General features: G+C 36.6%; 2 protein-coding genes across 4 annotated transcripts; one reads left to right on the top strand and one right to left on the bottom strand.

The window, feature by feature from the left end:
- Positions 1-1,089: 1,089 nt before the first annotated feature.
- Positions 1,090-10,251, top strand: LOC121244432 (NAD kinase 2, chloroplastic). 3 transcript variants are annotated; one of them, XR_005936426.1, is made up of 8 exons: positions 1,090-1,644; positions 3,349-5,298; positions 6,089-6,210; positions 6,310-6,451; positions 6,537-6,761; positions 6,991-7,141; positions 7,311-7,385; positions 8,299-8,357. XR_005936426.1 is itself a non-coding variant. In XM_041142497.1 (8 exons), exons 1-8 carry the CDS (start codon positions 1,378-1,380, stop codon positions 9,975-9,977), a joined length of 3,087 nt encoding a protein of 1,028 aa, XP_040998431.1. In that variant the 5' UTR covers positions 1,093-1,377; the 3' UTR covers positions 9,978-10,251. The 3 variants fall into 3 exon arrangements, 2 of the variants coding, with proteins under 2 accessions (XP_040998432.1, XP_040998431.1); XM_041142497.1 differs by lacking the exon at positions 6,991-7,141 and adding an exon at positions 9,774-10,251 and having other exon boundaries at positions 1,093-1,644; positions 8,299-8,400; XM_041142498.1 differs by lacking the exons at positions 6,991-7,141; positions 8,299-8,357 and adding an exon at positions 9,774-10,251 and having other exon boundaries at positions 1,091-1,644.
- Positions 10,252-11,212: 961 nt separating this feature from the next.
- LOC121244433 (1-aminocyclopropane-1-carboxylate oxidase 5-like) lies at positions 11,213-13,225 on the bottom strand. Its single transcript, XM_041142499.1, has 3 exons — positions 12,968-13,225; positions 12,456-12,682; positions 11,213-11,807 (listed from the first exon to the last, which is right to left on the bottom strand). Exons 1-3 carry the CDS (start codon positions 13,067-13,069, stop codon positions 11,213-11,215), a joined length of 924 nt encoding a protein of 307 aa, XP_040998433.1. The 5' UTR covers positions 13,070-13,225.
- Between the last annotated feature and the right edge of the window lie 10 nt (positions 13,226-13,235).

Consider the following 13,235-nt stretch of genomic DNA (forward strand, 5'->3'; position numbering starts at 1 on the left):
AATAGATCTTTTGTAATTAAAATAAAACCTTTGATCTATCGCCATCCGCCAACCACACACGCCGTTCCGTTCATTTTGTTGTCGTTCGACCAACGCGTGTGGACCATGCACTAGTACTTCAACAACCTATTTACTGCCTTCTACAAGTACAAGAGGTACCTTCCTATCCTCTTTTTAACTAAAAGCAGAAATTCATATTTACTTATCCAAGAATTTAGTGGATGGGGATAAGAAAATTATCATTTTGTGTTTTTTCTTTTAATTTATTTACAATAAAATGGACATTCCAATACTACTCTACAGTTAAGAGTCACAAGACATATTTTAAAATTTCCTTTTAAATTAATATTTCAGGAGAAATTCCATAACACAAAAAAAAAAAAAAAATTAACACGATTATATGAAATTCGTTAGATTTATTTTATAATAAAAATAATTTTATTTATTAATTTTATACTACACACCTATTTTCATTTTTTTCTTATTTTCATTTTTTTCTTTGTAAGTATATGATATAGAGATGATAAAATGACGTGTGTCGATATAGGTAGTTGGATAGAATGACTATTACATTAAAATCAATTTTATAATTTGATATATTACGTTAAACTAATAAATTTATAAATTTGTTTATGTAAAATTCCTTTGACCGTAAAAATTACTCTTTCGGGTTAGTTTAGATAATGTAGTATTATTTATTATTTTATTATTATTTAATATTTTATTAATATTTTTTTATTTTTTACTTATTTTATTATTATTTATTATTTTATTATTTATTTTATTGTTATTTAATATTTTATTATTATTATTCATAAAATATCTAACATCATCTAACTATCCAATCACATCTTAAATTGAGTCGAAATGAAAGATTTTGATTGTTTTAGATGTTGAATTGAATTGAATTGTGATAAAAAATATTGTTAGAATATTATTTTTTAATATTATTATTATTTTAAAATTTAAAAAAATTAAATTATTTATTATATTTTATATTAAAATTTAAAAAGATTATAATGATAAATTAAAATGAGTTGAAATGAATTTAAGATCTAAATTCACCTATTTCAGTTCTCAACATAGCTATCTTCTGCACGAAAGAAAAAGATGACAAAAAGTACGAAAAAGCAAGATAAAATTGTGGATATATAAATCGTGGTTGTGGAGCATAAAGAGATCACATCAACGAACTCGAAGCCAAACTGAACTTGAAGAAGGAATGAAATATGAGAGTCCAGACAGAAAAAGCGGAAACAAATCCAAGAGGCGATGTCCTCTACATCTATATTTTCTCATCTTCCAAACACCAAATATCCATACGATATAAAAATAATAAAGTAAGAAATATATATATAAAGAAGTTGATTCACACACATGGTGGCATGTTGCTTCTTGTGCCACATGGCAATCGCCGTCGTCGACATGAACTGCTCCTCCCCGGCCAGCGGAAGGTCATCATCTTCATCATCTGTGGCTTCCCATTTTTGTTGCTCTAAGCCATTTCAGTTCTCGGTTGGTAGTACCAAGCTCTACGGGTTCGAGTTGCAGAGGAAGAAGGACTTGTTGAAGAGGCGGCTTAAGTTCGTAGTCAGTGCGGAACTCTCTAGGCCATTTTCCCTCAGTTTCAGTCTGGACTCTCAGGTTTCTTGCTCACACCGCCACTCATTCAGCTGTTTGTTGTTGTTGTTGTTCTCTTTTTTTTTGGAGTTCTTCGAGCTCTTGGGTGTTGAATGAATTGTTGAGAGAGCTGAGGATAATACTTTTTGGGGAAATTTGGTAGCTGAAGATGTGGGTTATTTTGGGCTTTTAGAAATTGTAATCGGTTTGATTAAGGATGCGTTTGGGTAGTGGTATCTGTTAAATAGTAATGAAAAAAATAATGATAGAATATTAAATAGTAGTGAATGGTAGTGAAAAGTAAACGAAAAATAATAATATTACTTTTTGACAAGTTATGATAGAATTGTGGTCAATTTCACTAATGGAGGTAATTTTGGTTGGAGATTTGGAAAAACTAATCTGTTAGTTAGGGGTTTATGCATTAGCGGTGCTGTAGTTGGTTGTCTTTGCATTGGGAATGCTGGTATTATGAAATAATGATATGAATTGAAGTGTAGGAAAGCCTACAGTGAGTTATTCCACCACTTTGCTTTGAATTGTTTTCGATCATTGCAAACTAAAGCAGTCGTCTATTTTTTCATTTCTTTGTGGCAATTCACTTTGCTAACTAGTAACTGGACCTCTAAATCTTACATTACCTTAATCTCCATTTGGCAGGTAAAAATTATTAATTCTAATATATAAGTAAAATCATATATTAATAATGTCAAAGCTACAAGAACAGGCGGTGAGAATCCCAAAAAATAGCTATAGGTGCTACAGTGCGGTGAAAAAAGAAAAAAGTTGGTAAATTCATAAGCTTAGCCAAATAAATGGTTTGGTCATGGGTTTTCTTGGCTAATTGGGTACTCAGAAAGGGGCTGTCATGAAGGTGGTTAATGAAGTTGTCCAAAATTATATAGACAGCTTCAATTTATCTGTTTAAGTGGGTCATTGCAACAGGGGGGAGAATGTTGTTGCAGACTATTGTGGGAATTCGCCAAAGAACTCAATTTTCTCATCCTTAGTCATGATAGTTTGTCAACTCCGGGTTTTAGACAAAGCAAGAAGATAGTTGGATGGAGTGGATCAGCCAGGTTGGCATTTGGGCAACATGCAAGGCTCATGGGGTGGGATGGTAGATTAGAGGCTGGGGAATACTGGTGCAGCACGTGTGGTGTAAGGATGCAAGGTGGGTCGGTGGGTGAGACTCTTGCACAGGTCAAATCGGTTAGTTGGGAATGGTAGATCGGCCGGTGAGTGTAGGGACACGTGAAGTGTGGTTTTGGTCTAAAAAAGGGTATATCAGCCTTCAATCATCGTAAAAGCCAAGAACAACATAAACTCTAAGAAAATGGTAACTATGTCTTGTGAGGGAAGGGGGAGGAGGAGAGGGGCATGAGGGAAGTGCTGGACCTCCTCTCTCCTCTCAGGGGAGTGTTTGTGGGAGAGTTTTAGAAAGAGAAGGGTCTTCCTTCATCAGGTTATGTTTCCGTATGTCTTATGTGGAAAAATTGTTTGCTGTGCGGCACCTTTGCCTTACAAAGTTACAATGTCATTGTTGGTCATTTTATCCAAATTTAAGCACTAATTTTCCCCGCTCTATGTTATATCATTTTCCAAATCCTCCCGGTTTGATGCTTTATTGTCTGCTTTCTTTCATGTATTCAATTTAGATTTAATGAATTGATGGCTCTAAGATGAGTTTCTTGTCCTGGACTGACACTGATTTATTTGGATGTGAAGACCTTCCAGTCTCATGACCCGTCACAGGTGCCTTGGATTGGTCCAGTTCCTGGGGATATTGCAGAGGTTGAGGCATATTGCAGAATCTTTAGAACCGCTGAGCAGCTTCATACTTCTGTAATGGACACATTGTGCAATCCATTGACTGGTGAATGTAGCGTTTCATATGATTTCACATCTGAGGAAAAACCACTATTGGAAGATAAAATTGTCTCTGTCCTTGGTTGCATAGTGTCCCTCCTTAACAAAGGGAGAGAGGATGTCCTTTCTGGAAGATCCTCGATTCGAAAGTCCTTTCGGTTCGAAGATATAAACTTAGTGGAGGATAATCTTCCTCCACTTGCCATTTTCCGGCGTGAGATGAAAAGGTGTTGTGAGAGTTTGCACATTGCTCTTGAAAACTATTTGATGCCTGATGATGATCGAAGCTTGGATGTATGGAGGAAACTTCAGAGACTGAAGAATGTCTGCTATGATTCTGGCTTTGCCCGTGGGGAGAATTATCCACTCCATACTCTCTTTGCGAATTGGAGTCCTGTTTATTTTTCCACTTCTAGAGAGGACATAGGGTCCAAAGATTCTATAGTAGCTTTTTGGAGGGGTGGTCAGGTAACAGAAGAAGGTCTGAAGTGGCTAGTGAAGAAAGGATACAAAACCATTGTGGATCTTAGAGCAGAGACTGTCAAGGACGATTTTTATAAAGCAGCCATAGATGATGCTGTTTTGTCTGGGAAAATTGAACTGGTTAAAATTCCTGTTGAAGTTGGGACCGCGCCATTAATGGAGCAGGTAAAAAATTTTGCATCTTTAGTTTCAGATTGCAGCAAAAAGCCCATATATCTTCATAGTAAGGAGGGAGTATGGAGAACTTCTGCCATGGTCTCCAGATGGAGGCAGTACATGACTCGCTGTTCACAGCAGTTAGTCTCTAGTCAATCACATGCTCCCAATGTTTTGTTATCAAGAGATGCAGATGGAATGAGAAAAATGCAGGAGTCTTGCATTATTGAAGAAAGTGTCCTCCTGGAAAAGGAGAGCGAGTTACTGCAAGAGTCTTTGGGTTCAAATGGAGTACCCTATGAAAAGGTCTCTCTATACAAGGGTAAGAAAATTCGAAGCAGTAATGGGGCCCACAACAGCCTTGTTTCTGTCCAAGCTATGCCATCAGTAGAATTAGTTGATAATGGAGTAGGATCTCTTGCAAACTTCAACATGAAAATGGATCCTATGAAGGCTCAGGTTCCTACTTGTGATGTTTTCTGCAAAAAAGAAATGTCCAGGTTTTTTAGGAGTAGAAAGATCTCGCCTTCTACATATGTTTTTAATCATCAATTGAAGAGGTTGGAAACATTACCAGTTTCTAGAGAGGTGTATAATGGGACAAAATTGAAAGATGATATTGTTCGTACTGATACTGTAATGCGGCCTCTGGAGTCTGGAAGTTCGAATGGATCACTCAATGGAAGAAATCTATCGCCAGAGCCCCATAAATCATCTGCTGACAATGGGAAGCATTTGACTGGCAATAGTTTGGTTTCAGTTGTGAATGGACTGGACCAAGTGGAAAGGTCTTCTGTAATGACCGAAACTAATATCTCTACCACTGTGACAAATGACTTCAATGAGCATCTAAGATCCACATCTATATTGGAGGATCGTTTGAGCAATGGTGGAGCTGCCTTAGTTTCAGCCAATGGTGATCTGGGGCCAATTGAAGGTAATATGTGTGCTTCTACAACTGGGGTTGTAAGAGTGCAGTCAAGAAAGAAAGCGGAGATGTTTTTAGTTCGAACAGATGGATACTCTTGTACCAGAGAAAAGGTGACGGAATCCTCCTTGGCCTTCACTCATCCTAGTACCCAGCAGCAGATGCTTATGTGGAAATCGACACCAAAGACTGTATTGTTGTTGAAGAAACTGGGGCAAGAGCTCATGGAAGAAGCTAAAAAGGTACCAATAGAAAATATTGTTTGCAAATGCCTAAGAGTTTATATGTGGAACTCAATCTTTTTAGTGAAAAAAGATATGTTTCTGCTGTTTTTTCCCCAATTTCATTGCTTTTTATGTTTTTAACTTATTGAGGTTTTTCCTTGAACAAAAAGCCCTATTGTTGGTATTGTGATTTTGTAAAAACAAGTATTTTTGGTTCCAACACTGCAAGAGAATGTACTCACTCCATCTCATCATTGATGGGAGTTCACAGATGGCACCATTTGAGTGAAGAAAAATAGACATTACTTTTTTCTTAAAATCCTTAGATGGGTCAAGAAAGGTGTTTCAAGTTAAAAAAGAAAAATGAAGGCTCATATATTATTAAAAATTCAGGTAATATGGAAAGTTAAATCAATAAATGCTTTCTTTTTTAGAAACTCCATATATTTTGGGAGAACACAGAAGGGAGAGCACCTCATTACTTTGGAACCTAGAGAGTATCATCTATCATAGGCAATAGGGTTGTGGTATCTTATCATGTTACCAACAATAGAGGAATAATAAAATTTTGTTTCGAACTTGAAATTAAGTACTAAATTAATCAGCATATATTCTCAGTGGAACTTCTCTCAGGTAATGGGATGTCTTGCGTAGGAATTGAATTCAAGAGGACAACCTATTGTCTAATTCTGTGGGTATACTAAAGGATATCTGTCTCAACCATAAGTGATTATGTGAACCTCCATATTCACTCATTCAATCTTTGCATAGCTATTTTTCAACTGGATTTATTGCATCTCATTTGCAGGTTGCCTCTTACTTATATTACCAAGAGCAAATGAATGTTCTTGTGGAACCTGATGTGCATGACATATTTGCTAGAATTCCAGGGTTTGGATTTGTTCAGACCTTTTATAGTCAGGACACCAGGTACTGAAACTCTTTGTTTTAAGAAAAACAACATTGAAGATTTTGTTAATATTCCTCTACTTCAGGAGTTTGTTGACATGTTGGATGTCCTTAATGCAGCGATCTACATGAGAGGGTTGATTTTGTGGCATGCTTGGGTGGAGATGGGGTTATACTCCATGCATCAAATCTATTTAGAGGTGCTGTTCCTCCTGTTGTATCATTTAATCTTGGATCTCTTGGATTTCTGACTTCCCATACTGTAAGATTCTTAACTCAACTTTGGAGTTCTCTTTTCACAGAGTCATTTTTTTTTTTAATTTACTTGTCATATTTCTTTGATACAGTTTGAAGACTATAAGCAGGACTTAGGACAAGTCATCCACGGAAATAACACGCTAGATGGTGTCTATATAACTCTTAGAATGCGTCTTCGATGTGAAATTTTTCAAAAGGGTAAAGCAGTGCCTGGGAAAGTATTTGATGTTCTTAATGAGGTCGTTGTTGATCGGGGTTCTAATCCATATCTCTCAAAAATTGAATGCTATGAGCATGACCGACTCATAACCAAGGTGAGGTTGGTGAATTCATTTTTAATATTGAAAAAAACCTGTTCTAAAACTCTATGTTCATGCCTTAACTCTTATGTGAACCGAGGAGTTGTTACTTGCTCTCTCTAATCGCAAGAAGACAGAAGTCTAACATTTATTTAATGGGAACATACACTTGCCATCTTCAAATTAATAGGTGTTTGACACTTTGCATTCCGGATTGCCAAAACTAACATATTGTACCCTCCAGCCATCGTCTTCTATCAAATAGCACCCTTTGTTAAGATCCGATGATCAAGATTGTGTTTTGTTATCTATTTTCGCTATCTTAAGGCCGGATTCGGATAAATGGTGCTATTTGACAAAGGTAGCAGTTGAAGGGTGAAATATGTCAGTTTTAGGTACGTAGTGTAAAACTCTTTTTAATTGAAGGGTGAAAAGTGTATCCCTTTGTTTAATTTAAAGCAGTGTCCATGATTTATGGTACATCTCACGTTTAAAACACTCATGCAGATGGAGGATAAGTTCATGGCATTGCCAGTCATTTAATGACGGTTAATATTTCTTCAGGTACAAGGTGATGGAGTTATTGTAGCTACGCCTACAGGAAGTACTGCTTACTCTACTGCTGCAGGAGGTTCCATGGTAAACAGTGCTTAGTATTTGAGTTGTATGTATAATACTTCTGGTGCCTGGATATACATACATACATACATACATACATGCATGCATGCATGCATGTATATATATTATATGTGTTGATTCCATGGGATTACCTTTTTTCACTAGAAGTGAGCTTTCGATGAAACAGGTTATGTCTTTGGATTTTTTATGACTTTAATGCAAATCTCTCTCTCTCTCTCTCCCCTTCCTCCCTCATACCTTTTTTTAAAGGACTGATAAAATTGGAGCTTCATAGTTTGTAACTAATGAGATTGATGCAGTGTTTGGTGCATGGACTAGCCATTAGAATAACTGCAGTGGTTGCATGTCAATTAAGAAAATGCATTCATCCTTTTGTATTAGCTTAGCGGACAAATTGCTCTTCTTGGTGATTGCTGTATGTCAAGTGTACCAGGAAGCAGAAAAATCACTCAAAAAACTGAATTTTGCATGACATAATGACCTCAGTAGAGAATTTAGATATTTAAGAAACTACAATTTACAATGTAATTGGTATTACGCAACAAGTTATGTTTTCTGAATGTCCATGTTGGATGTGTATCTGCATCACTTGTCTATTTTATAGTTTATCAATGGCATATTTTTTTGATAGGTCATCAAAGGCATATTTATATCTATATATATTATATAATTTCAAAGCATATATAATTTCAAAGCAAGGATTTTTCTCCTATGAAGACACTTAATCAACTATCCATTATTTTTACTGATGTTGTGTCTATCCATTAGTGCTCAAATATTAAGAACACAATGCAGTGTAATGTGCTCTTATTTAAAAATATAAAAGTTCAGTCCAGCAATTACAAATATTAAAATGGCTGTCTGCTGTTGCACATTATTACTATTTTTAAGGCCATCGCAAATCTAAATGCAGGTGCATCCAAATGTCCCTTGCATGCTGTTTACACCAATCTGCCCGCACTCCCTCTCATTTAGGCCAGTTATACTTCCAGATTCTGCAAGGCTGGAATTGAAGGTGATGTTATACCATGTCCAGGCATCCTTTATTTCATATCTTTAGCTCACAATCTGGTAGACATCTTAACAAAGATTCTGTTAATATAAAGGTGGCATGAACTGGAAATCAATGTCAGATCCCAGTGCTTCCAACCTTTAAGAGGGAGTTGCTCTGTTTCTCTAAAAGGGAATCACTGCATGCTGGAACAAGCCAGAAGAAATTTCAAATTTTATTTTCTTCACTTTTTGGTTCTTTAGGCATGTTTACAAAGCAATGATAAATGTTGGGGTGTTGGATCTAGGGATTTCATCTTGGAGTCCCACTCTCCAATGCCCACGTCCTCTAAACGTTCTAGCAAATGTTTAAAGGGCCCCATATTTTCTAATCTCTGTTGTAACAGGATTCAAATGTTCTTTTATTTCCATGTTGAACTGCTCATCAGGAATCCATTTAAGTGTTGGAGTACCATGCTCCTTTAATTTGGGTCCTGTACTTGATTAGTTTTGAACAGTACGCAGCAACCCTCTAAATTAAACAGTGTCTGTATATGTTTACGGGTATAGACTTGTAGATACACCTATAGACATAATGATCTATACAGTCTTGAAACTCAACTTGGGAGCTGGTGAGCATTCTGCGGTAGAGATGTGGCTTTCTGGGAAATCTTCTGTTAGGTCTATATATGTTTACAGGTATAGACTTGTAGATACACTTATAGACATAAATACAGTCTTGAAACTCAACTTGGGAGGTGGTGAGCATTCTGCGGTACAGATGTGGTTTTCTGGCAATTTTTCGTTTCGGTCTTGATTTTCTGAGGTATGTATGCCAACCAGTTTGGGCCACTCCTGAAGTATGTCCTGCTGTTGGTCATTTACCAGAGTTGGTTATCCCTCAATCCTAGAACTGGGAATCTCATAAAAACATGTTCTTATTAATTCTTTTCATTACCTGTCTGATATTCATCAGCAAAATTAAGTTATTTGACTCTTTCTAATAATTAGAGAAACATATGAAAAACATAAAATAAAAACAAAAGCCAAAAGGAGCTTGTAACCCTAGTTGGGAGAGTGGTCCAAAGCATTCTCAGTTCTCCTACTTGTATTCACATTGACTTCTGTCATACTTGTAAAAAAAAAGTTCTGTTATACTCTTATTCCTATAAGTGAAGTAGTTGGATGCCATCTTTTGAATGCCTTTTAGTTCTTCAAAGAAGTATCTAGGAAAGTACTAGTTTCATACCAAATTTTCTCTCTTTCTACTTTATTTTGAGTCTAAAACCATTCTGTCATCACATGAAGTTGCTTCAAGTAGCTGTTCTATCTTTTATGTCACTGGTAAAGTTTGCTTATTGATCATGGTTCTTGCTACTTTATTGTCGTATTTGGCAGATACCAGAGGATGCTAGAAGCAATGCATGGGTTTCGCTTGATGGGAAGAGAAGGCAGCAACTATCAAGGGGAGATTCAGTGCGAATATATATGAGCCAGCACCCACTTCCAACAGTAAATAAGTCTGACCAGACATGTGATTGGTTTCGCAGTTTGATTCGCTGCCTAAATTGGAATGAGAGACTAGATCAAAAAGCCCTTTGAAGCCTCTGAAATTGCAAAGAAACCTATTCTCTTTTCCACACCAGATTGAGGTTCATGTAAATTTACTGTATATTACTATATAGTACAAAGTATATAATATAATACAGAAAATATGACGTTAGAAATAGTAAATACCATCGGTTCCCACATTGCCTCCCACATGAAGGAAGGCTACTCAATTTTCCTCCGACTTTCTTCTGTTCTATATGACAAGATGTAATTATATATATACCGTTCACTCTTGCACAGAAATAAAGATTTTCTTATAAACTCATCAATGGATCTGAAAGTTGACTGATGCTTGTTTGACTTCCTGTATTATTTATTATTATCCTTTTAGAATATATTAGTTGAATCTCATGTGAGATGCCACATGAAAATAATAAGACTATAAAGGATATGTAGATTACGTGCAGGGGAAATGATTTTCATATTATTTTTTTGGTTGCAAATTTCATATTGATCATTGAAACATTATTATTTCAGATACAGTTTCTGTTTGTGCCTTCGATAATGCTTCAATTATTTGGTGCCTGCTTCATTATGTAGTGAAACATGCTCGGTTCTCTCTCTCTCTAAAATTATTTGTCCCTTCTAATTTCCTTCCATTCATGAGACAATTGAGGAATTCTACTCGATTATTCACTTTCACACCTCACAATTATAGTTTTTTCATAGGGTGTAGGGGTGTTTTTCATAGATTGTGTTTTTTATATGGTGTGAGGTGTGGACTGATAGTGAATAATGACTTATGAGAATAATTTTTCTTTCATTACTTGCTATTTTTTAAAATTTTGCTGCGGCGCAAGCTGACATACTGGAAGGAGCGTTTTTCCCCTCTTCCCCGGCCCCCTTCCCTTCTGAACAGGTACCGGAAGAAACTTGGCTGGTTCAAGCTGAAAAAGAAAACCTCGGAAACAATACCTAAAGCACAATTTATATGGTTATATTATATAGAAAAAACCTTATTAGGTGCATTTAAGCATCCATTGATTGCACAAGAAGAAAGCAAACGGCAATCTAAAACAAACAAGCTAATACTCACGTTAGCTTTCTTTCCTCCCTGAAGATGCTATTAAGAGGAAGAGAAGCCAGTGGTATGTTTGCCAGAAGGCAAATCTTTATCATCAAGACCATAACAACAAAAAAAAAAAAAAAAAAAAAACACACCAGAACCTTATGTGTAATCTTCTAATCGGTTTATTATGAAGTTCAATCCTTTTGAGATTTTCTTCTTACATGGCTCTCACGGCTTGGAACCTGGGTTCTTTGGGGAGGAACTTCTGCTCAGCATAAACAGACATGTAGTCAGCAAACACAAACTTGGGGTAAGTTCTATCCACTTCTTGCTTGAGATTCTCCATTAACTGAGGTGCTGGGGATATGGTGGCCTTAAGGGAGGGATTGTAAAAGGAAGCAACGGATCTCCTGTTCCCATCTGGAGTAGCCAAAATCCGGTGCCAAACGCTCTTATATCGACCATTGCTTAAGACCTCGACCTGATCTCCAGTGTTGATGACAATGGCATTGGGAACTGGTTGAACATCGATCCATTGGCCTTCTTTAAGGATTTGAAGACCTCCCACCTTGTCATCTTGGAAGAGAAGGATGACACCTCCGGCGTCGGTGTGAGCTCGGAGACCATTCACTAGCTCTGGTTGTGGACATGGGGGATAGTGGCTCACCTTTGTGCCAAAGAAGGCACTGTCTTCTTCCCCATCAAATGCCTTCTTGATGTATCCCTTTGGTAAGCCCAAATTCTCTTCCATCACTTCCATGACCTTGATGGCCAACTTCTTCAGTTCTGCTCGGTATTCAGCCATGGTTTCCCTGTCATCAGCATCACAAGCCAAATGATGATATCAGTTCGGTTCTGTTAAAATAATTACTTGAGAAGTTTTTTGTCATCTCACGTGCTTTTGGCTTGCAAGTGATCAATGTTGCAGGTGTTTCTTAACACATCAAAAAAATTTCTTTAGAAATTAAAGCAAAAGATTTTGAGCATGAATTTCATGAACTTACTAGTTAAAAATATATACTAGACATATGGCAAGCGTGGATAGTACCCCTAAACTGACAAATAGGCATGCAAAGTACTACATGGTTCCAAAAGATGGAATCCAGAAATCCAAAACGAAGTCATATGTAAAAGAAATTTGGAAATCTCAATCAGTGAGCTGTCTAAAAACAATTTCATTTTCTTGCTTATAGAAAGCCATTGATGTGTTAGATTTGCCTGTATAGCTTAGAAGTTGCTTCAAAGCATTATTATTTTATTGTCTGTATAGCTTAGAAGTTGCTTGAAAGCATTATTATTTTATTGTCGCATAAATGGCTTTGCTCTTTACAGTTTGTCAGCAGCAGAACGAGATAAGGTTTTATGAACTTGTGTAAAGTTTGATCATCAGAGTCTTCATTGTGTTTTCCCCTTAATTTCAGCTTAGAAAACATCAAGAAATCTATATATGCAGCGCTTACTTGAATCCAGGGGTTTGAGATGGCCACTGGCTATTGTCTAGGATAGTGATGACATCTTCCCAGTCCACATTCTCCACATTGTTGCCGTTCTTCTTTTCAGCTATTTCCTTCAACAGCTTCACCGGTGTTGAGTTCTTGAAATTTTCTTCTCTTTCCATCTTATAGCACTCGGAGCATACCTTCTTCACCCTTTCGAGGAGCTCCTCCGAAATTCCATGGTTCACCAGCTGCAACGCACAATAATTATTATAATGCAACCTTAAAAATTATTGTCAACATAAAGGAAACTGCATTTACCAAGATAAAAGCTACAATATACATTCATATCTTTCATTCCTCTTAGTTATTTTTATTTCATTTGAAAACATGACTAGCATGATCATACAAGATAACTAGCAATAGTTTTGCATCCATGCATCATGATCTACTACCATTCTTAGACACTTCTTCTGCATGTTGATTATCAGTACTTACAGATTCACTGCAATTAATTAAGGAAGTAATAGAAGTACCTGGAAGAATCCCCACTCCTCGCATCCGTTAGCAATCTCAGCCATTGTCTTGGCCCTCTCCTCACCACTGAGCTTTGAGAAATCAATCACTGGGATCGCCATTGAATCAAAAGATCGAAGGGGCAAAGGTAGATAAGATGAAGGAAAGAGTTACTTTTATATCTAGTGAATGTATGTGCTTATAAGGTTATAAGCTTGCACAGTTCTTGTTGGCTTGGAAGAAGGGTCGATCCTTGAACCCATTTATAGCAAAAGCTTCCCGCCATCT

Source organism: Juglans microcarpa x Juglans regia, chromosome 8S, assembly GCF_004785595.1.
Source record: "Juglans microcarpa x Juglans regia isolate MS1-56 chromosome 8S, Jm3101_v1.0, whole genome shotgun sequence".
Classification (NCBI taxonomy): domain Eukaryota; kingdom Viridiplantae; phylum Streptophyta; class Magnoliopsida; order Fagales; family Juglandaceae; genus Juglans; species Juglans microcarpa x Juglans regia.